Consider the following 24,926-nt stretch of genomic DNA (forward strand, 5'->3'; position numbering starts at 1 on the left):
CTCCCTTCTTCCTACTCCCTCTCTTCTTCTTACTCCCCCCTCCCCTCCCCCTCCCCTCTTCTTACTCTCCCCCCCTCTTCTTACTCTCCACCCTCCCCTCTTCAGTTCTTACTCTCCCCCTCCCCCTCCCCTCTTCTTACTCTCCCCCCAATCCCCTCTTCTTACTCTCCACCCCCCCTCTTCAGTTCTTACTCTCCCCCCTCCCCCTCTTCTTCTTACTCCCCCTTTCTTACTCTCCCCCCTCTTCTTACTTTCCCCCTCCCCTCCTCTTACTCTCCCCCCTCTTCTTACTCTCCCCCCTCCCCCTCTTCTTCTTACTCCCCTCTTCTTACTCTCCCCCCTCCCCTCCTCTTACTCTCCCCCTCCCCTCTTCTTAACTCTCCCCCCTCCCCTCCTTTTACTCTCCCCCATCTTCTTACTCTCCCCCTCCCCTCTTCTTACTCTCCCGCCCTCTTCTTACTCTCCACCCTCCCCTCTTCAGTTCTTACTCTCCCCCTCCCCCTCCCCTCTTCTTACTCTCCCCCCAATCCCCTCTTCTTACTCTCCACCCTCCCCTCTTCAGTTCTTACTCTCCCCCCTCCCCCTCTTCTTCTTACTCCCCCTTTCTTACTCTCCCCCCTCTTCTTACTCTCCCCCTCCCCTCCTCTTACTCTCCCCCCTCTTCTTACTCTCCCCCCTCCCCTTCTTCTTCTTACTCCCCTCTTCTTACTCTCCCCCCTCCCCTCCTCTTACTTTCCCCCTCCCCTCTTCTTAACTCTCCCCCTCCCCTCCTCTTACTCTCCCCCATCTTCTTACTCCCCCCTCCCCTCCTCTTACTCTCCCCCCCTCTTCTTACTCTCCCCCCTCCCCTCTTCTTACTCTTCCCCAATCCCCTCTTCTTACTCTCCCCCCCATCCCCTCTTCTTACTCTCCCCCCAATCCCCTCTTCTTACTCTCCCCCCAATCCCCTCTTCAGTTCTTACTCTCCCCCCTCCCCCTCTTCTTCTTACCCCCTCCCCTGTAGCGTGGCCGAGCTGCTATCCAGTCCGCGGTGCCGGCCTGAGTGATGGGAAGGTGCACGCTCAGTGTGCACTTCCTTTCAGTCCGACCGGTTACAGGAAACAGAAACTCCGTGCGGAACAGGAGTTTCTGTTTCCTGTAACCGGCCGGACTGAAAGGAAGTGCACACTGAGCGTGCACCTTCCCATCACTCCGGCCGGCACCACAGACCAGAGAGCAGCTCAGCCACGCTACAGGGGAGGGGAGGGGAGGTGAGGCAGTGTGGCAGCCGCCTGAGCGCTCTTTACAGAGGGCTCAGGCGGCTGCAGCATTTAAAGGGCCGGCCCGCCGCGGCCGGTCGTAAAAGGATTTAGGGCGGCCTGGGGGGCAATTGCCTCCCTGCCCCCCGGCCCAGCCCGCCCCTGGTCTCCAGTACTGTGTACAGTACTCCAAGTGAGGTCTCACCAGTGTTCTGTACAATGGCATGAGCACTTCCCTCTTTCTACTGTTAATACCTCTCCCTATACAACCAAGCATTCTGCTAGCATTTCCTGCTGCTCTATTACATTGTCTGCCTACCTTTAAGTCCTCAGAAATAATCACCCCTAAATCCCTTTCCTCAGATGTTGAGGTTAGGACTCTATCAAATATTCTGTACTCTGCCCTTGGGTTTTTACGTCCAAGATGCATTATCTTGCACTTATCCACATTAAATGTCAGTTGCCACAACTCTGACCATTTTCTAGTTTACCTCAATCATTTGCCATTTGGCTTATCCCTCCTGGAACATCAACCCTGTTACATATCTTAGTATCATCCGCAAAAAGACATACCTTACCATCAAGACCTTCTGCAATATCACTAATAAAAATATTAAAGAGAATGGGTCCAAGTACAGATCCCTGAGGTACCCCACTGGTGACAAGCCCAAGCTTTGAATATATTCCATTGACTACAACCCTCTGTTGCCTGTCACTCAGCCACTGCCTAACCCATTCAACAATATTGGAATCCAAACTCAAAGATTGTAGTTTATTGATAAGCCTTCTATGTGCAACAGTGTCAAAAGCCTTACTGAAATCTAGGTAAGCAAGGTCTACTGCACCACCCTGATCTATAATTGTAGTTACCCAATCAAAAAAATCAATAAGATTAGTTTGGCATGATCTCCCTGAAGTAAACCCATGTTGTCTCTGATCTTGAAATCCATGTGTTTTTAGATGTTCAACAATCCTATCCTTTAACATGGTTTCCATCACTTTCCCCACTACTGAAGTAAGGCTTACTGGCCTATAGTTGCCTGACTCCTCCCTACTACCTTTCTTGTGAATGGGCACAACATTCGCTAACTTCCAATCTTCTGGGACTACTCCTGTTAACAATGATTGGTTAAATAAATCTGTTAATGGTTTTGCTAGTACACCACTAAGCTCGTGTGATACAATAATTACAGGAGAAAAGAAGCCCTTGTGATCTACCAAATGTAGAAATGTTTTCGCCTCAGGGTTGCTGATTTTATTCCAAGCACTTTCAACGACCATCATTTTAAAGTGAAAACATCCCCTTTCTGGAGGTTCCGGTGGACTGCCGACGAAAATGGCAGCATAACGGAGGAGCTCCGTCCCACAGAGCGAAAAACAGCGCACTCGCAGCAGAAATCCTACCTAATGGGTCGCACCAAGAGGTCTGACTCCCACCACGCTCAGAAGGGACAGCAGGGAACGCTGCAGGCCGGACCACTAGACGGCTACCTCAGCACACCAAGCAGGCAGCCGCGTGAGACGTCCGGCCCCAAGATGGCCGACGGCCAGCTCCCGCCGACACCACCCGACGCACGAGAACCCTCACTGGCAGACATCCGAGCCGACATCAGGGCTCTCACGGAAGCCATGGTGACGAAAGCTGATCTGCAGACACTGTCAGCCACACTGCATGAAGCTATGAGGTCGGAAGTGGCCTCACTCCAGAGAGACATAACGGCGCAAGATGGCCGACTACAGGCCCTAGAAGCCACGCACCTCACCTCGGTAAGCAGACTAAATGCAACAGACGCAGCAATAGCCAGACAGGGCAACATGCTCCTGCAATTAAGGAGACAGACTGAGGACCTGGACAACCGAGGCCGCAGGGCAAATATCAGGATCCGCAACCTGCCTGAATCAACTGGGGGAGAGGTTCTGACAGACACCCTGACAGCCCTGTTCAGAGACATTATGGGCCAGGACTCGCCACAGCGTATATCTTTTGACCGCGCTCACAGAGCGCTACGACCTCGCAACTTAGATAATGTACCCAGAGATGTAATTTGCTGCCTCCACGAGTTCAGAGTCAAAGAGCTGATTATGAACAAGGCCAGAGCGCAACCAACTTGGCGGTTCCGAGGAGCGGAGGTAGCTTTATTTCAGGACCTCTCCCCCCTCACACTCGAGACCCGCAGAGCACTCCGGCCAGTAACGCAACTGCTCCGGACACGCAACATACCGTATAAGTGGGGCTTCCCCTTCTGCCTGCTCGCCAAACATGCCAACGAGTGGATACCCCTAAGGTGGCCTGAGGAGGTCCCGGCCTTTCTTCAGCACCTGGGCCTACCACGCACGGAGGTCCCCGACTGGATCTTGGGCCAGCAAGAGCAGAGACCTAACCGATTGGACCAGAGAGCACCACGGAGACGCAGGGAAGACTCACCGCACAGAGGACCAGCACGCAGACCCCAGAATCCAGCACAACACCCAGCACAATCAGGAGAATAACACCCTCCACGCCCTGCAGCGGTGATCCCGACAGGACGGCGGGAGACCCCAGGAGGATGACAGGAGACCAGCGGACATACAACATTGGGCATCTAATCCACGAGACATCCAGATAAGCACATTCACGCAACACCTGAATTTTACCTAGTCCGCTAACTGGGACACATACCCCACTTTACTTGACAATAATCAGCATACTGGGACATCACTTGCACGGCCTTGCAGGGGGGGGGAGTGGAGGGGGCGGGTAACCTTGTTCAGGTGGTGCAGCACGGGGACTGACACGAGCAGCTACGTTTACGAGCACATAGCACCTGACACGCACCGAAGTGGACCCCCCTGCGGGGACTGTTTTTTTTTTCTTTCTTTTTTTTTTTTTTTGGGGTGGGGGGGAGCGGTGGGAGGGAGATGTGTTCATGATCCCAGGGGACCCCTGCATCACTGAGAGACTTGGTGCGATTACTTTTTTGACGCAGAGGCCGGTGCATTGGCCATGGACGGTGTTCATGAGACTGTGGGCTTCAAGCGATCGACAATAAACTCACATAAAACGAATGCCGGGTGGATGGGCGGGGGACACACACACACACGGCTGACACGGGATGGGGGGGGAGGGGGGCGAATATACAGACCAGAAAATGGGACGGGGGGCTAGACGGAGAGGGTGGGAGTCAGGCAACTAAGTGCACATTTATACACGGCCAGAGACAAGCGGTCTGACACCACAGAACCTACTCCTCTACAACAACACGGGGGGGAGGTGGGATGGGGGGGGCGAGGGAATATACCTCTCACAGGGGGGGAGGGGGGGGGAAAGACAAAAAAAAAAAAAGGGAAAAAAAAGGGGGGGGAAAAAAAAAAAAAAAAATAGGTGGGACATGGAGGACCACACCACAGTAGCCACGGCATGAGACAATGACACGAACCCCTGAAGCAGCAGTATAACTTGAAGACACGGGTCTCATGGCAGGGTGAAGGGGCACTTACACACACTCGGATACTGGGGGATATCTCTTTGGATATTGAATGCTAGAATTGTTGTTAATAACTGCTTGTACCGCGGTAAAGTGTTATATCTCAATTTGTGTTGCTTGTCCCCCCTCCCCCCCCCTCCTCCTCCCCTCCGCCCCTTATGCCCGACATTGCCGGGGGCGAGGATCTGGGCAGGGAGATTCCCGGTACGTTACACACCAGCGCCTAACGAGGGAGCCCAAGACTAGGACCCCATGTGAGGGCATGATGGCCCACCCGTAAATCCACCACCAGACAGCCACAGGAACACCCACGAGAGACAGATAGCGACGCAACCCAGGGGTAACCCACCTGAAGGACATATGACTCCCCACGCTGCTCCCATGCCAATATCAACCATACCCTGCTACCCCGCAAATCAGTATAGAAGCCCGGAAGGTGACGTACACACGCAGACCACAACTCACGGATGTAACGCACCTCAAGCCCAACATACCGCCAGACCATTACGACTGTCATCCCTCGGAGGGGCTGACTACTGGACGGGGGAATCGCTGGGACCACTGGGTGCCCCAACTCACAAACCCGTTACCATGGACTCACGCTAGCACAACACATACCAGAGCACAGTGCCACACAGTTAGGACCATAATAGTGGGACTGACGACACTCCTGACATGTTTGGATTGACCCACATTCCACTTGTCCAAACACTGCAGTAGCAGGACACACCATTGGGCCCTAGGCCACCACCGGAACCGACACCCGTGTAGACGAACCTACTGGGGGGGCCACTGCCGACGCCCAGCCGGTTCCATAGAACGGGGGTACGGCACTGGTTGACCGCCCAGTTACACGGGGTTCTCCCCATTTCGGGATAACACACACAATCACCCACACCCCTAGAGGAGACGACACCACACCTACACCACACTAACGTTCCTTCTGAGGAACCACCTCACCGAGAACTAACGCCACACAACAACACTACCCCATCCCCCCCTCCTGACCCAACCCACCCACGCACCAACCCCCGACTCACCCAACTGAGAGGGGCCCCACCGCGACGCGCCCGGGCCCACCCGGAACGGGCTCAATAAGATACAATCAGCGGATTCGGGTCGGACCGAGCACACCAACACCCCTGACGGACGAAGACATACCAAACATGGCGTACACACCGGCTCCCCTGGTAATCAGATCCCAAAACTGTAGGGGCCTGAACACCCCAGAGAAAAGAACACACCTATTGCGGAGCCTTAAGAGACAGCAGGTCTCCATCGCCCTCCTGCAGGAGACACATTTCAGAGAGGTCTCAAACGCCCTGCTTAAAGACAAGAACTACCCAGTCAACTACTTTAGCAATCATCCAACGTCACGCAAGGGAGGAACCGCGATACTCCTAGCTGCCCACTTACAATTCACGCCCACGGACACGAAGATTGACGAAGGAGGACGATATCTCTTCATCAAAGGTGAAATAGCGCGGAGAACATACACAATAGCCACGGTCTATACGCCCAACACCGGGCAAGCTAGCTTTCTCAGACGAACACTGTCAAAGCTATCAAAGTTCACAGAAGGCATACTCATACTTGGCGGAGACCTCAACATCCCACTGGATCCACTCATAGACACCACTACGGGAAGCAGCAGCATACCTCACTCGGCTATCAGAACGGTACACAAAGCCCTCAGAGATTTGAGACTGGTGGACACATGGAGAGCACTACACCCCGAAGACCGGGATTACACGTATTACTCCACAATACACGACAGGTACTCCCGTATAGACTACCTCTTTATCCAACAGGAGGGTCTCTCATACTTGCAAAGAGCGGACATCTTCACCACACCATGGTCGGACCATGGGGCGGCACAGATAACGCTGCTATCGCCCCTGTACCGACCCACCAGAATCGCATGGAGGCTCAATGATGCACTCCTGACGGACACGCTCCTCAAGACCCAAATCGCGGAACACCTCAACCACTACTTCGCCGAAAACGCAATAGAGGGGATCTCGAATATGACGATATGGGAGGCACACAAAAGCGTCATCAGGGGGCACCTGATCCAAATGACCACCAGGAGGAAACAGGATGTCGGGCGCCAAGTTGCCGACCTGACACGGAAGATCTCAGAACTGGAAATGGCTCACAAACGAGACCAGCAGGACCAAACCTACAGGGATCTGGTAGCACATAGACGACAACTTTCCGATCTACTTGAGCACAAACACGCCAGTAACACCCGACGGTCGCGTGCATTTTTCTACATGCATGCCAACAAGAGCGGAAGATTACTGGCACGGATGCTACAGGGCGAACAGGGACGAGCGCAAGTCCACGCCATACGCACAACCCGGGGCACAACCACCCAGTTCCCTGAAGACATCGCGAACGAATTTCACAGGTTTTATACCCAGCTATACAACATACGTGGGGACGAGGACAGCTCGGTTCGGAATGTGAGGAAGGAGGATACAACACGATACCTAGAGAGCTTTCAACCGGACGCCCTCACCCAGGAAGAAGCGGACACATTGGAGGTACCCATCACCGAGGAAGAAATTAAAATGGCACTGAAAGTAGCAAAAACCGGAAAGGCCCCAGGACCAGATGGCTTCCCGATGGAATACCTAAAAAAATTCGGATCCATCCTCATACCCCACCTAACTAAGGCCCTCAACAGCTTGCGGGAAGGAACAAAGTTCGGCAGGGAGTCACTGGCCGCCATAGTCACGGTTATCCCCAAACCAGGCAAATGCCCGGAACAAGTGGGCAACTACCGCCCAATATCACTCCTTAAGGTGCTTGCGATGAGACTTCAAAAGCATCTGAAGAGACTCATACACCCCGACCAGACAGGCTTTATACCGGGCAGAGAGGCTAGGGACTGCACCCTCCGTCTCTTCGCAGTACAACACTTGGCCAGATTAACGAAGACGAAACTACTCCTACTCTCCACAGACACCGAGAAGGCGTTCGATAGAGTAGACTGGCACTTTATGACGGAGGCGCTACGCAAGATGGGCATAGGATTGGGTATGCTCACATGGATTACCGCATTATACAGTGATCCGAACGCTAGAGTCAGAGTGAATGGGGCCCTCACGAACAGCTTCGACATTCGAAACGGCACAAGGCAGGGCTGCCCGCTCTCCCCACTCATATTTGCCCTCACCCTGGAGCCGCTTCTAGATCGGGTTCGGAAAAACCAAGGGATCACGGGCCTCAACTTTAGATCGCACGAACATAAAGTCGCCGCATACGCGGATGACATGCTGATTTTCCTCCGGGACCCGACAAATTCCATCCCGCGACTACTCGAGGAATTCGATGAGTATGGAAGCATCTCGGGACTGAAACTCAACTTCACAAAGTGCGACATCCTAAACATCACGGTACCCGAAACTGAATGCACACAACTGAGAAGACAATTCCCCTTTCACTGGTGCCAGGATCGGATGAGGTACATGGGACTGTGGATCACACACGAAGCAAAGGACTTTTATACGTGCAACTATCAACCCCTACTGACCACCTTTCTGGGAGATCTGAAGAGATGGAGCTATGCACACATATCATGGCTGGGGAGGATAGCGGTAATTAAGATGAATATCCTGCCCAGGATTTTATACCTCTTCCACGCGGCACCCCAACCGGTACCTCCCGCGTTCTTTAAGACACTGAAAACGGCGCTCACACAATATGTCTGGAAGGGGGACAGAGCACGAATTAGCTACGACAGACTCTGCCTCCCAAGGAGATGGGGAGGGCTAGCTATGCCGGACATTCGGAAGTACCACCAAGCCACCATCCTACAGAGAATAAGAGAGCTTCATGTGGCCCCTCCTGACAAGCGATGGGTGCGACTGTGGAGAGACTCCACAGATCACCGAATACACACACTGCTGTGGCACAGGGAAGAGACAGCACAGGCCACCCTAGGGGCTGACTCGCCAGTGGCACACACGCTCAAACACTGGGACAAGCTGCGAAACGACCAAAGGATCTCGCCCAAACCGAGCCCATTGATACCCATAACCCACAACCCAAATCTGGGGGATGGACTCGCCCAGTCCGCATGGCCACTAGCCCATCAAGACGGATACATACCGATTCATGCTGTGCTTACCAATGCAGGAGTGAAATCACTAAGGGAACTATCGGATGACAGACCACCCACGCTCATGCACCAGTTTCACTACGCCCAATTGAGACACTATTATTTTAACCTTCCGCACAGAACCAAAATTCATCGAGAACTAACATGGTTCGAGACACTATGCTCGCAAACACCGGACTCAGATGGGAGAGTCTCGGTTCTGTATCAGATCCTGATAACCCGCTCGAAAAACAACCTGTTTAAACGTCCATGGGAGGAATGGACGGCCAAGACCTTCTCGGATGATCAATGGGAAAAAATCTTAACCCTGCTGCACAAGAGTTCCGCTAGCACACACTTCCAGGAGGTCAACAACAAGTTGATGGCACACTGGTACCGCACGCCGGCCCAACTCAACCGATACGTCCCGACTATCCCCAACATCTGCTGGAGGTGCCATGACGGTGAAGGCACGCTACGCCACATCTGGTGGGATTGTCGGAAAATTAAAACATTCTGGAGGAACATTGGACAGGAAATAAACACCATACTAGATGAACCTCAGGACCTGACAATGGAAGCGGCCCTCCTACATTACACAGAGAAACCCTTGCAGGTTTACAAAAAATCGATATTGAGGCACCTGCTAAATGCAGCCAAATCCTTAATCCCACTTCACTGGAAGAAGGAGGACACACCCACGATGGAACATTGGAAACGCACAGTGGAGGAAATAAGAACGGCCGAAGCACGGATAGCAGATCTCCAGGAACGGGGAGAACGACACACGGAATCCTGGAGGCCGTGGCTATTATACATAACGTAGGAGTTCACACAAAGTGGATGACGAATTGGACCCCACTGAGTGATACGGGGAACGGACCCAGGCGCGCCGAGGATGCGGAAGCATACCCGAGACCCCATGGTCTCCCCCACCCCTCAACCTCTAATTGTTCCACACACCCCTACCCACATAGGACCCGCACACGAGCACCTGCACTCACGACACAACAATACACAAAACATTCGACACCGATGTCGCCTGGAAGGCGACTGGCGATGAGACTTGAGGCAAGATAGGAGTACACCTCATGGCTTAGACCGACTCACCACTGACATATAGGGACATGACGCCTCAACACGCCATATAGAGCCTAGGCTACGAAGTACAACTAAGGTTCACAAAATATACCATCACCAAAAAGATACAGGAATTGAGGACAACCACAGATCCACATCAACCAACACAAAGACGGACCGCTAGGAGACCGACAAAACACCCAAGGGACCTAGAGACTACCCACACTTAGCCTAACGACCTCATGGCCACACTTGGAACCCTAATGAACATACACACAAACATTGACCGCACACAACAACACTGGGCTGTGCCCGAAGGGAGACCAGCAATTACAGTGCAATCTAGAAGACGATGACATCCAACATGACCTACTAGCAGGCAGATACGCAAGGGAAGAGTACCCTGGGAAGGGGAGACGGGGTAAAAATAAAAAAATAAATAAAAAAAAAAAGACTAGGGAGGACTGACCACAAAACACTCGAGTAACGCTTCACAACTACCAGATGCAAACCGGACACATTAGACGGACCTTAGACGTGACGCTTCCCCGAAGAGTCGACAAAGATTCATACTATGACACGAACCCGGGGCCCGGCATAGGGACCGTATATCTTACATGGGAACAACACTACGACCACAAATCCCCTACGGAGGTCCTCATAGAGGGTCTTGGCCCACCAACCGATGACACATCCCACCCTAGCTAGACGACTCGCAGCCGGAGAGTCACGGACGTTCACAATGAGCCAGCGAGACCGGTTAGGATACTCACCCAGAGAGGAGCCCAGTAGAGGCAAGAGACCCGAAAGGGAACCCATAACCAAGGGTGCCTACGAACTTGCAACAGGTAGTCACACAGTAGGCAGGGTTGTGTGAACACAAACTGGAGACCGGCGCGGCCTTACACCCGCACAATTTATTACAGTATACATGCTTCCCCAAACACGAAACTTGCCTTACACACCAGTAGAACACTGCCAGGTCATGTTGGAAGGGCATCGAAATTGCTAATGTGCATCAATGCAAGACATAAGCATGCTTTCTGAGGAACACTCAGCTTACCTTGAGACCTGTGTGTCTCCCTTACCATGGTTACACATGAGATCTGCGTATCTCGATTGAATAATCACTAATTGTTTGTTTCTGTTTTTCGTTGTTCATTTGTTCATCTGAAACCTGCGCGTTTCTTAATATTTCAACCTCTCTTGCCAACTATTTTGAGAATCTTTTCAATAAAAAGATATTTACAAAACATCCCCTTTCTGTAAAGTATACCATTGAATAAAATGTTAAAAATCACCTATAAATCACCTATAACCTTTAAAAAAAACGTTCTTAATGTGACGCTCCATTTACTTCCCAATGTATATAAATGATTCAGCAACCTACATCACAATCCAAGGGCAGAACTTATGAAACCGAATGACACAGAGCCAAGATTGCGGTGCTTAGTTCCAGAATAAAGTTAAATAGAGCAGTGTGGATGTTTATATTTAATGGGGAAACTATAAGTAAGAAATATAATACAAATTAAAAATATCACCTCTTTTTAGCATAGATAATGCCTCCAATGTTTCAGATGGCCTGCACCAGAAATAAACTCTTACTCCACAAACCTCCACACAGCAGAAGTTAATGGAATAAGTGTTTTACCCCCTGCAATAAAGGCCACTCTGGAGTTCTTCATAAACCTGCAATGTGTCCGGTGTAATTTACTTCTAGAAGACATGCGCACAATCAATTTAGAAAGGAGTAGATAGACAAATAATCAAACGCTTGATTTGATCTACATCACCTGTGCCACTCATCACTATATAGTGAACCCAACTCAGTTAAGGTTTTGGCAGAGATATCAAAGCAAGAGTGTGTTGTATTGTGTTGTGTTGTTGCAGACTGCAATTTGTGGATAAAATTGGCATTCACAGTTCAGAACTCTCATTCTGTGCTGGCTGATAGACAGGCTCCGAAAGTCAATACTACACATGGGCAAAAACACCTTCTCAAGACAAGCAGGTCTTCAGTGGGTTCATGCTTACAGCAACTTTTTAATGCTATTTTTTCAGACTTCACAAAAACATTTTATTTACTTATCCTTTGTATTTAAAAACGATTAAAAACCAGGATGTGATTATTTCTATTTTTGGGGGAACACTCCAAGCATCATAACCACTACAGCCTACAGCAGTGTTCATGGTGCCAGGAGTGCCCTGGCTTGTTAAAGTGTAATTTGGCAAGCTGGTTTAGAATGTTTGGACAAGTAACCTGGGTATTTTCATTGGATGAGGCAGGCATGGCCCCTATTCAGGCACTTGAGCTAACCAGATTCTATTGCAGGGAAATTTTAGAAACAATCGATGCAGCTTCAGGTGCCCAGCAATACAATTGTACCAATACGATTTTTCGCATTACAGTGGGACAGCCCTGAGCACTCATGGCACCATAACCACTACAGCAGACTCTAGTGTTATGTTATTTGCATTTATTTAAAGGGGAACCATATGATTCTGAGTTACTTGGAGTGTTCCTTTAAGATATAGATAAAATGAGTTACACATTTTAGCAGGTATTGATTTGGTTCATAAGTGTGCAAAAGCATGCTAAATTTCATTGTGGAATAAAGACACAGGCATTTATTCATGTTTTTGTTTGTTTTGTTTTTTAAGGGATACTCCAACCTTCTTTTCATCTAAATTTGTTATTCAATTTAAAACACCCTATTGAGCATTATTGACTAGGTCTCCCCCAGCCAGAATAAATAAATCAGACTACACAGAGAGACACATACAATAAGAATCAGGGAGACAGACATTTAATGGATACCATGAAGTAGTGGTACGTTTATTAAGCATTAGCTGCCCATTGCCAGCGATATTTCAGGTTTTGTGAGCAGAGGAAATGCTATGTTGCAGTACTCCCTGGGTAACACAGGTATACATTTCAACATCATGATTTCAATTGCGTTAAAAACAAATTCTAAAAGCAAACAGAAATACAATATAAAAATACAAAACTTAAAAAAAAAATGGTTTAAAAATGGGCTTATATTGGTCTTTTAAAGCTCTGACAATTTTTGGAAAAAGACAGACTTTGCAGTAGAGGTGTTCACAGTTCCAAAGTATTGGCAGTTGCTCCCATTTGATTTCACTTTTTTTATGATGCGCTGTGATGAGAACAATGAACACTTACATCTAATACATATATATTGTATATTTAAATCAGAAAAACAGTCACTGGTGAAATATTTGACCTATTTTAGCTACTGTGATGGCCAATTCCTGTCAATGGAATCTTATTGAATACACACATATATTACATATTGCGAGAAGAATTAAGCGATTTGCTGCATAATAACATGAAAAAAAAGCCAAAGATTGGTAAGCACTGATAAAAAGTTAACTTTTTATCCGGGCAGTAGTCACTAACTGTCTGAATGCCAGGGTGTTGTGGCCTACCTATGCATAAAGACTTTTCTCACATTCATATGGCTACAACTAGAACAGTCATGCGGTACACAATATCACATTAGTTCACGGGACAAGATTTTTGTGCTCCTGGCACTAAACTGGTTCAAAAGACTAAAAAGGCCACATTCATTTACTCTGGACAGCCTAGGAAGGGAGGTTACCATGAGCACATAACCGGAGCACAAATTGGCGTACATAGGAGGGCAAGTGTATACAAACTGCACTCCTTGCGCTTCTGAAATGTTCAAGTATGGCTGTGAAAGCAGAACAGTAAAAATTCTCTTAGCAGCACGTTAACACTGGCAATACTGAAATAATATATGGAAAACCTTTAAGATATGAATTTTTTTTACTCCCTATTCAGAAACATTGGACGTAATTGGACACCATTTGGCATGTAATAAAATTTGAAAACATATGCTTAAAAAAATAGTAAATGATCACTGCACTGTCTGTTCAGATCTGAATAATATACAGTAAGAAATCAAGGCACCCTCTATATATGACACACTTTGGATTATCCTAAGAACTGTTAGCAGTCCAGTGCTGAAACAGTTAAGAACATTATTATAAATACACCCCGTATTTTGCATAGGAATGCATAATGCAAACTACTCTGTGTAGCGGCTATAAAGATTCCTTTCTTGACTATTCTCTACTACTGAAATACTCACACAAAAAGAACTTTGAGCGGAAACAGAAGAAAGGTGTATAACCAATAGATGGAATATTAATGAAGGTATTCTGGTAAAGCAAGAACCAGACAAACAAAAGACATCATTATCATGTTACATGGCACTAGACAGAGCACTAGGTGTGTACCATGGCTGTATGTTAAGCCACATGGACCCTGAAGGCTGAGAACACCCCTGGCATGCAGATGATTACATATACAATCCTTCATGTTAGTTACTTAGCTCTGCTTCAACATTATCTTATCAGTGATTGTTTTGTACACACAAGAGTGAATGAACGTAGATATACACACACATCTAAAAAGGAAACGGATTCCTGTGTATGAATATGGAAGGAGATGGTAACAGGGGAGGCATGGCTTGGCTTTAAATTAATGTTCTTTAACTCTGGTGAATGTATAATACTTTTCCATAATAAGGCCAATGAAAATCTGGTGGTGCTAGGAATGTCCTTACTCTGCTTTTATACACAATTTCCATTAGCAAAGCCTGCAGAATGATGCATCACAGCGTCCTTGGAAAAGCTCGGTTCAGGAGACTGGATAGGACAAAAAGACGGTGCCAAGTCCTGCAGGAAGCGTTTCTAGCACAGATGCCTTTGGGCACAGAATGTTGCATTCTTCCAAAATGCTTGGATACACATTTATTCCTCCTTCAGGTTGTACCTGTTTTAAAAATCGGTGTGTAAGAGCAGTGATACCATATATATTATTGTGATTGTGTGGTTTCTATATGTCTGGCGATATAGACTGTTACTGTATGGTTAAAAACAGAGTGTTACATTATGAATAAATGGCTACGCTCTGTCCTGAAGACACAGGTGAGTGAATGATATATACAGTATACTGAAGCATGAAGGGTATTTGCTAAGCTTAGAGTGGTGACATAAAACAATTAAAGAGAATTCAATTTCTTTGTGAAATGAAGCCTCATATGGAGAAGGCAACGAGTTACTTAATTAAATACCAAAAGAGAACAAGCGGCTCTCAGCATTTTAAGTGTTTTTTTAATCCATCAATACTCACTTGTTCTCTTTTGAGAATTAATTAGGCATGGTTTCCTTTTGCTGGTGGTATATTGTTGGGATACATCCTGGGTGCATTATATAATGAGAGGGTTGTTAGGATGGTTATTGACCTTTTGCTATAGAGTCACATGGAAAATGCCTTACTATTACTACTTACCAGGCTCTCCCCATCTGGAGGGGTGGAGCATAACTTAAATACAAAATGTATTCCTTTCCTTCCGTATGGGAAACGTAAGAGCTAGTTCAATGTTCACCATTACAGGGAAGAAACTGTGGATATGATAGAGGCAAAAAAAAACAAAAAAACTCTATCTGGGCCTAAATGAAGATTCTCTTCAAACATCAACATTTCTTTTCGGTCATCTCATTGTCGCGTTTAGAGGAGCCTAACTCATTTCTTATGGAGGGTCAAATCTAGTAGAAAAAGAAGCAGAGAACTGAATATTTCTTTCTCAGCTCTCGCTATCTCTTGCCTCTTGTATAGTGCCGGTTTATAATGCAGGCACCAGAATAGTTGTCCTAATCTGTAGTGGAAAGCGGGGGACTTTTCACGTTACTACCACATTGGAAACTTGCAGCTGGATACGTGTGCTTCACAAGCTAAAGCTCCCTGTGTTTGACAAGCTTGGTTTATTTAGGAAAAGGTCTCGAAAGAACTTACCATTGACTCAAGCCTTGTGAGAGATCCATTTGGGAGAGGTCGATCTGAACCTGTTGAGAGAAAGGAAAACATACATTTATTATGATAGAGTTACTCTTAGATAGGTCTGTTAAGGGGATTTACCGGTAAGAGATAATTTGTGTACCATAATATAGGTTTTAAAATTGGGCCTGTGCATTGCCAGAGCAGCAGCTTGCAATCAATAACAGGCAGTACACTTTACTGTCAAACATCTCTAACCCTATGATTCCCATCAGCCATGGCCAATGTTTGGAGATCTTAGTCTTATGTATTATCAATATGTTTTTTATTATTATATTGTATGAATATATATTTGAAAAACCCAATAAAAACATTAAAAACAACAAAATTGTTCATCCATGACTTGAAACTTCACATCTGTCACAAATGAAATGTGTTTGGCCCAGAAACATGGAAACTGACCTTTCCAATCACCTCCTTTTTGCTCGACATGAAGGACCTGCTGTTTTTTACAGAGATTTCCAGTTTCTTCCTTGACGCCTCTTCAAGTGACACCTCCCACTCAACTCTGTAAGGTATTTGTAAAATTGGTTAATTAAGTTGGAGAGAGTGAAAGTGGTTTGCATTTATTACAATCTCAACAGAATGATTCCTAATGATTTTCCACAGATATCAATGTGTTACGGGTTATGAATTGACATGTCAAAAAATTATTCACGTGGTACATTATGGACAAAAAAAAAGCGCAATTATGTTTATAAATGAAACCGTATATAATGACATTTTGAAGCGCAATTTTTGATTGTTTAGAATACAATGATTTAAAAAAATATATATATATATATTTATATATATATATATATATATCCTGGGAATGACAATATATATCTTCACAGCCTTCAGTTAACAGTAGTTTCGGTGCTATATTTAGCAAAATATTTATCAGTCTGAATCTGAATATCAGAAGACATGTCAAAATAATTAGCTTTGACAGACATAACAGGGTTTATTACAGAAAATTTACTGGGTTTCATATGAAGTAGAAAGGCATTTAAAGTGAAACACTCGTTTCTCTTGTAGAGCAGGTTCCTCGTTCTTTCATGCCAGTCATCACTACTGAAGCACCTACTGGGGTGAGTAGTGCAATGAATAAAGTATAAATTAATGACCTCCACAGCATCTCCATGACTATAATGACAACATCGTCCTATGATGCTCTGGGTATTCTAATGTATATTTAGGCATCAGCTACAAAACGCATTATGAGTGCATGCATACTCTTCTGATATACCCCAAGTACTGTGCTTAAACATTTGCCCTCACTTGCACAAACAGCACCAAGGGGTTAATTTAACTTACATAGTACGATCTGACTGTATCAGGACAGTCAGGCATACATTTAAAGTACAAGTTAAAATCCATTCTGTTTTTTTTTTTTTTAAACTAGTAGCCAACCATAGCTAACTTTTAGTTAGCTTTCAGGTTGTGTCAAAACCTGACATGTGACACTATCCTTTTGCCATTTACGGTTAGAATAAGTTGATTCCTATAGAATGTAAGCTCGATTGAGCAGGGTCCTCTTCAACCTATTGTTCCTGTAAGTTTATTTGTAATTGTCCTATTTATAGTTAAATCCCCTCTCATAATATTGTAAAGCGCTACGGAATCTGTTGGCGCTATATAAATGGCAATAATAATAATAATTAAGAGCCCATTCATTCAATGGAACCTATTCATCAGTTTGAAAAGAAGTCCCTATGCAATAACATTGGAGTTTCTAAACTGAAGGCCTAGACTGGCATTGGGCAAATTAGGCATATGCTTGGTGGGCTGCCATGAAGAGTTGTCAAGGTCATTATCATTTACTTTGTAGAGGCCAGCACCAGAGATAACTGTTCAATGACACAATGTTCAACATAGCATGGTTGAATGCAAATGCTGATGTCCTCACTATCCTTAGTATCTTCTACTGCATGAATGAATGGGAGAGAGATGGCGCAGAGTGAAAGGGAGAGGCTGCGCAGAGTGAAAGGGAGAGGCTGCGCAGAGTGAAAGGGAGAGGCGGCGCAGAGTGAAAGGGAGAGGCGGCGCAGAGTGAAAGGGAGAGGCGGCGCAGAGTGAATGGGAGAGGCGGCGCAGAGTGAATGGGAGAGAGGCGTCGCAGAGTGAATGGGAGAGAGGCGGCGCAGGGTGTATGGGAGAGAGGAGGCGCAGGGTGAATGGGAGAGAGGAGGCGCAGGGTGAATGGGAGAGGTGCAAAGGGTGAATGGGAGAGACGACAAAGGGTGAATGGGAGAGGCGGCAAAGGGTGAATGGGAGAGTGATGGTGCAGAGTGAATGGGAGAGTGACGGTGCAGGGTGAATGGGAGAGTGACGGTGCAGGGTGAATGGGAGAGTGACGGTGCAGGGTGAATGGGAGAGTGACGGTGCAGGGTGAATGGGAGAGTGACGGTGCAGGGTGAATGGGAGAGTGACGGTGCAGGGTGAATGGGAGAGTGACGGTGCAGGGTGAATGGGAGAGTGACGGTGCAGGGTGAATGGGAGAGGGGCCGTGAAGGGTGAATAGGAGAGGCGGTGCAGGGTGAATAGGAGAGGCGGTGCAGCGTGAATAGGAGAGGCTGTGCAGCGTGAATAGGAGAGGCTGTGCAGCGTGAATAGGAGAGGCTGTGCAGCATGAGTGGGAGAGGCAGAGCAAAGTGAAGGGAGGAAGGGTGCAGAGTGATAGGGAGGAGGGGTGTAGGGTGAATGAGAGAAAGAGCGTAGTGTGAACGGAGTGCTGTAGAGTGTAGGGGGTGCTGAGGTAAAGGAGAATGGGTACAGAGAGAATAAGTAGGTGGAGAAAAGTGAACATACATTAACAACACATACAATAACTACACTCTCTTACACAACACTTTCATGCACACATACACCATTCATTCACACACTTCAATGCTACACCATGAAAACCCACATTCACCTACAGTCCCACACTACATCAATACACCCACGCAATCACAGGCACTTATACTACACTAATACATCCCAATTTTCACACACTTCTGTAATACAGCCCCACTTACACAAACACTACCACACTACAGTCAGGTTCTTAAAGTGGGCTACTTTGTGATGTAAATGTCCAGCAGGCCTATTTTTAGTGACAGTCCACACGGTGACTAGTGTAGCATGTTAAACATATATAAACCATACAATTTTATGAATTCCAAAATGGACATACTTTTCATTAAATTCTGGGTTATTGGTCCTTTTCTTCACACTGGTTTTCCGCTTTTTGTCTGGTAGCAATACCATTGACAGGTAAGGATCGGGAGGTTCCTTGGAAGAGAGGCCTAGATTTCTGATAGAAATTCATTGATTAGATTAAATACAAAACACTAGTCAAGAGTGCACACGCATTAAATTTTCTTTTGTCAGAAGCTCTGTGTTTAACCCCTTAAGGACACATGACATGTGTGTCATGTCATGATTCCCTTTTATTCCAGAAGTTTGGTCCTTAAGGGGTTAAAAGTGGTGATCATGTTACAAAAATGGATTCATTTTGAAATTAATTTTTCAGTGACTTTTGGGTTTGGATCTTTGTATTTATAATATAATAAGTGTCCCACTACTACCTTCCAACCAAAACTGGCTCTACATGCTTATACCAAGATAATTTTCTCATAATTATTTTAGGAGTTAGTAGTGGAGAAAGACTCACACTCGACACTCTCGAACTAGAATACAGAGCATTGTACTATCTTAGATTATAAATTCCTTTGCGTAGGGCCTTCTTCAACTCTTGTATCTATCGACATTTACATTGCTTGCTATATATGTCCATTGTATAATAGTGAAGCACTGAAATATACTGGTGTTATATCAATGACAATCATAATGCTAATGATAATAACTATAATAATGTACAACAATTTGCAATATATGTATTGCCTATTCTCTGTCCTGAGATTCCAAGTGAGAAATGTATATCCTACTACTTCAAAAGTTGGTCCTTCTTGAAAATATTTTTCACCAGGATTCATATTGATGTATTATGTATGGGGCAAGTTACTGAATAATGCATTTTTATTTAGCATATGGATAGATAGTAGTAAATATCCAGTATAAATGACATGGTTTCACTTTGAAGAGGATATTTAACTACAACAGAATTAGCCAAACTGCTGGCAAATGTATCTAAACATTTCAGTTGACAGACTATAATGCCATCCTAATCTCTGGTACCATATGGCTAGTTTTGCAGACCAGATTGCATGAATAGATTGCAATGTGTTGTGTAACATGTGACAAGAAGCCTATGTTTGTTAGTAAACTTGTACTAACTTGCATTACCTGCAGTTGTGTATCACTGCTACAAGTCTCCCTTCCTTAGCAGGGTAATACAGGGTCATCCTCAGCTGTCCCAGGAGAGAGTCTGTGGAAGATGGATCGCTGTGGAAGAAAGGATACAAATATTTCTATATAACATCAATTTTAATTTGTGCAACTTGAAGTATTCATCAAAACTAATCCATACTCCGTATCTTTCCTTCCAGAACAGAGCACAGGTACATATACATCCGTTACCCATATTTCCTCTTATACCCCTACCTATCCTTTATGGTCATTGTTAACTTCTGCCAGTTGTACATAGTTACCTCGCTTTGCCCTCTCTCTATAAGGGTAATCTAAAGGGGGTTGTTACATTTATTCTCCTTTATCCCCCTTCACAAGGAGGTCTCCAATCACTACTCCCTGAATTGTTACCATAACGTTATATAATATTCAAAGATAATCTTTTTTTAAGCAGCACTAACAATCTATTACCATCCTAACATAAAAGCAGAATCTCTGCAGACTCCAACACCGAGATCACCTTAGATTCCATCTGTATTTGGGAGTCTGGGCTGGGTCAGCAGGGGGAGTCTTGCAAAGGCTCCAGACAAGAGAATTGCAGCTTTTGCAAACAGTTTTTAGATATACTCCCATTGCAAAAAAACAAACCGATAATTAAATGCATACATTTTTATTGGGTGTATATCTAGTAAACAATAATTTTGATTATTTGAGGGAGAAGGTGGGGGGGGGGGGGGGGAGGTGGAAAAGAGGGGCGTAGTGAAGTGTCCCAAGTAGAGTGAAAAGGCAAATGATTGGCATCTTATCAACATTTACTGGACAATGTCTTTCACCCTACAGATTAAAGGATGTGTTTAACCACACAGAATATTAACAAACCACAATTTAATGGTATGAGAAAAAAAACAAAAAAACATCTGTTAGTCTTTTTAGAGGGGTAGTTGCTAAAATGAAAGTGTATTTAAGGCAACTTGTGGATTCAAAATAAGGAATACAGAAAAATAACTACATTAAAGAAATCCCTGCAGTTGTAATAATGACCCAATGTGGGCTTTACCTGTTAGAGTGAGGCAGTCTTTGACGGAGATCCCCCGGGGAGGATGCAAATGCAAGGTCACTGCTATCAAACGCAGGCATTGGGTTGTCAGTATCAGACAATTTCTTTGGACTGGGGGGTCTTTGATGATCAGATGAAGCAATCTTAAGTGCCTGGAGCTCAGGACTGACATTTGGAGAGGACAAAATCTAGGGGGCAGAGATATGCAAGTATCAGGTTACAATATATAACTTTAAAGCCTATTACAATTTGTAACATTTAAAAATATTTGTGATAGACATAGTAACATCTATTCATTTTACATTTGCCTTTATAAAAACAGAGATGGCCAGGCTAAGACTAGGCTGACTGAGCATCATGGGAAAGACAGGTCTCAAAAATCTGGGATAACAAGCTCAGCCATCTTTGATCTATATAACAAAATAACATCATGCACTCACTCTCAACTGCAGTCTCATCAGAACCTGACTGTGCTGTCCAGGTGAAGTCAGATTGAACCATCTGTCAAATGTCAGACAATCAGCATCCAAGAGATCAGAAATGGGCATGTTGAAGGATCCCAAGGAATTATGAGAGTCATCTCGAACCTGCAAGAAAATTTTGAATGTAAATAAAAATACACAAGAATGTGATCAGCAAATTAATGCAGGTAATCATGCTTCATACTGACCTGTAGCTGGAAGGTCTCATTAGCTGGATTCCTGATGAGAAAAACAAAGCTTTCATCCCACACAGGAGAGGTGCTCTTTGAGGCAGACTGAGAAGGAACAAAACAAAGACAAACAATGCTGAAGCAATCCTCCTGTGATTTCATTTTAGCTTTTCCATATGTATTTTTAGGTTTTGCTATTGTTACACCAGACTGAGCACAGCACAAGTTTACATTTTTTTGTAGTATTTATCCTCAAATTATACATCTGTCTATGTGTATAAAAAAGAAAGAGAGACAATACAGAACAGTGACAAATGCACTAAAGGAAATAATTCATCAAGTAGTTGTGAAGAAGTTAAGATACACCACAAGATCTAAGGTAAAGTGGTATATTAAAGGGACACTATAGTCACCTGAACAACTTTAGCTTAATGAAGCAGTTTTGGTGTATAGAACATGCCCCTGCAGCCTCACTGCTCAATCCTCTGCCATTTAGGAGTTAAATCCCTTTGTTTATGAACCCTAGTCACACCTCCCTGCATGTGACTTGCACAGCCTTCCATAAACACTTCCTGCAAAGAGAGCCCTATTTAGGCTTTCTTTATTGCAAGTTCTGTTTAATTAAGATTTTCTTATCCCCTGCTATGTTAATAGCTTGCTAGACCCTAGGTGAAATGCGTCCTGCTGACAAGAATAGTGTATTACACTATTCTTGTCAGCAGGAAGCATTTCATAGGTTTCTGGGCGTAATAATTGGATAACAGAACTACAAATTCCAGAAACCCCTAATTAGCTGATCATTTCCATGTCTACGAAGTGCTACCTACTTGAATTGTGAATCCTGGAAATGTATTTCACAATTTTGGACTGATTGTTTAGCATATTTGTCCAAGTGAATTATCTATAGAATGTATATAAAAATAGGTGGGTTCTAACTTCGAGTGCCCCTTTAATGAATAGGACTCCATACAAGTTGGTGGTTCCATATCTTTAAATTTCCAATTTAAAAAGGTTTATATTTAAATGTGGATAAACAATATTTTGTTTAGCTTGCAACTGTTAAGCAAGGTTTAGAATTTCACTGCCCTATAAATGTAATAATAATAAAAAGAAGAATAGAGTATGCATATATGTGTCTTTCTCATGCATGTTTAGGTAGGAATAACTGGATACAGGGTGTTGGGGCTTGTTTATGCAAGAATACAAAATTATAAATTATTCATGTACACTGTCCTGTAAAAGATTAGGCCATTTATAGAAAGAAGAAAAATAATTGCTCAGATATCAGAGTAATTATTTGCTTAGACTGAGTCATTTGTAGAGAATTTTTCAGTGGTATACAAACACTGGAGTCTACTCTGCATGAGATATTATATGTTATGAATGAATGTAATGTAAAGAGGTAGCATTGAAGATAAATAAAAAAAAACTGTATGAAACAACAGATGTATACAGTATTCAAATAGACCCATATTCATTTATATATTGTAACGTGTTTGAAACTCTGAGCTGTCATGAAGGTGACAAGTATCAATAAATCGTACCTTGGTCTTGTAAGTAACTTTCTTCACAGTAAGCTCTGCATTTGCTGCTGGTGGGTTTTTCCCCTTCAGTATCTGTGTACAAGGAGATGTTATAATACATATGTCAGATAATAAAGAGAATGCAGGCACTATTTTAAAAAGATGATAAAATGGGAGTTAAAAGGGGTTAGATGATTCATACAAAAAACAGACTGGAGAGAATGTATTTGGCAGCAGACAGTTAATGAGAACTCACAGGAAGGTTGCTTGCTCGCTCTATATAGACAAAGAGAAGGCCGGCAGAGAAATCCTCACCGTTGGCAGGCTGAGACAGACTGTTTATCATCAGCACCTGAAAAAGACATATTCTCAGCAACACCAGAAAAAAAGAACAAACCTTTCTCCATCCTATACTGTAAAGCAATGAAAATGTAATACCTGATCCAGTTGAGAAGCATCAGTAATTAGAGATAGACACTCCAGTTTGACATGCAGTTTCCCAGATTTAACTTCCTGTAATGGCAGCCACTGGGTAGGGAAACACACAAGAGAAACGAGTTACACCGTGTTTAATATGGAGAAAATACACACAATTATATTGCACTAAGACCCATGTCTGTCAATGTGGTGATAACAAAGGGAACACAGCCCTAACAAGCACAGAGCTTGATAAATAGGCTCACGGACATTAGCACTGTGTATAGTTCACCTCATATGCAAGTTACACCAGCATCATCTAAACTACATTTCCCATGATGCTTAGACAGCATTAAGACCGGTCGAATATCACGTGGAATGTAGTTTGGAAGTGTGAGGGTCAGCCATAACTAAGCTGTAAACAGAATTCCAGTGTAAGATTGACTCTTTTTAGCAATGGCACAGAAACATTTTCTAGTTGAAGAAACAAAGCAGATATGATGCCAAGTAATAAACATAGAACTGAATCAGGCTGCAACATGCCAAGCAACTCACAAAATAAACATGAAAACTGTTTACATTTTAAGGCAGGACAGATGGGTATAATGAATAAATAAGGTGCTACCATGACATGGAGTTCTAATACAAACAAATAGCAGTAAATCATCAACACGTCTATTGTGAGTTTGCATCTAATAATATACAAAGTGCTACGGGGGACAATCAAATCGTTTAATGTTTAGCGCTTTTTTCTGTATTTCTCCTTTCAAAAAAGAAACTGCACAAATGTATATATAAATACCTCATCAATGGTTTTCTTTTTCAGGACGTCTTTCACACTCACTTTACAACTAGTGAAGAAAGAAGAGGGAGGAGGGGTGGGACAAAGGGAAGATTAACAGTGCGGTTATTAAACTTGCAGAACTTTAAAAAAGGGCAAGTAAATAAATAGCAAACAGAATAGATCACATTACATTACTCCATTGTCACATCAAGTTTCTAACTGCTTATGATAGAAAACTGTGAACGTCGCTGTTTTCAGGAGAGCCTGCGTAGGGAGCTTGAACCACAGCTGCAGGACATTTATTATTGACTATTAACTCTAGGTTGGCTAAAATACACCCTTTCTGAAATGTTACACAAAATGGGGAGATGTAAATAATTTACACTAATATTATTTGGAATGATTGTTTTTTTTGTGTGTGTGTTATTAGGGTTCATA

General features: G+C 44.6%; 1 protein-coding gene across 1 annotated transcript in view; it reads right to left on the reverse strand.

Moving 5' to 3' along the window:
- Nucleotides 1-12,684: 12,684 nt before the first annotated feature.
- ESYT1 (extended synaptotagmin 1) overlaps nt 12,685-24,926 on the reverse strand; it is an 81,843-nt gene continuing 69,601 nt past the window's right edge. The window contains exons 21-32 of the mRNA XM_063426404.1: nt 24,507-24,555; nt 23,726-23,815; nt 23,544-23,639; nt 23,309-23,380; nt 21,783-21,869; nt 21,553-21,699; nt 21,113-21,300; nt 20,053-20,151; nt 18,941-19,060; nt 16,183-16,288; nt 15,739-15,788; nt 12,685-14,715 (exon numbers count right to left, since the gene is read on the reverse strand). Coding sequence (XP_063282474.1) covers nt 14,694-14,715; nt 15,739-15,788; nt 16,183-16,288; nt 18,941-19,060; nt 20,053-20,151; nt 21,113-21,300; nt 21,553-21,699; nt 21,783-21,869; nt 23,309-23,380; nt 23,544-23,639; nt 23,726-23,815; nt 24,507-24,555 — 1,126 coding nt within the window. The 3' untranslated portion in view covers nt 12,685-14,693. The remainder of the gene's footprint in view (nt 14,716-15,738; nt 15,789-16,182; nt 16,289-18,940; nt 19,061-20,052; nt 20,152-21,112; nt 21,301-21,552; nt 21,700-21,782; nt 21,870-23,308; nt 23,381-23,543; nt 23,640-23,725; nt 23,816-24,506; nt 24,556-24,926) is intronic.

This window comes from Pelobates fuscus, chromosome 1, assembly GCF_036172605.1.
Source record: "Pelobates fuscus isolate aPelFus1 chromosome 1, aPelFus1.pri, whole genome shotgun sequence".
Classification (NCBI taxonomy): Eukaryota; Metazoa; Chordata; class Amphibia; order Anura; family Pelobatidae; genus Pelobates; species Pelobates fuscus.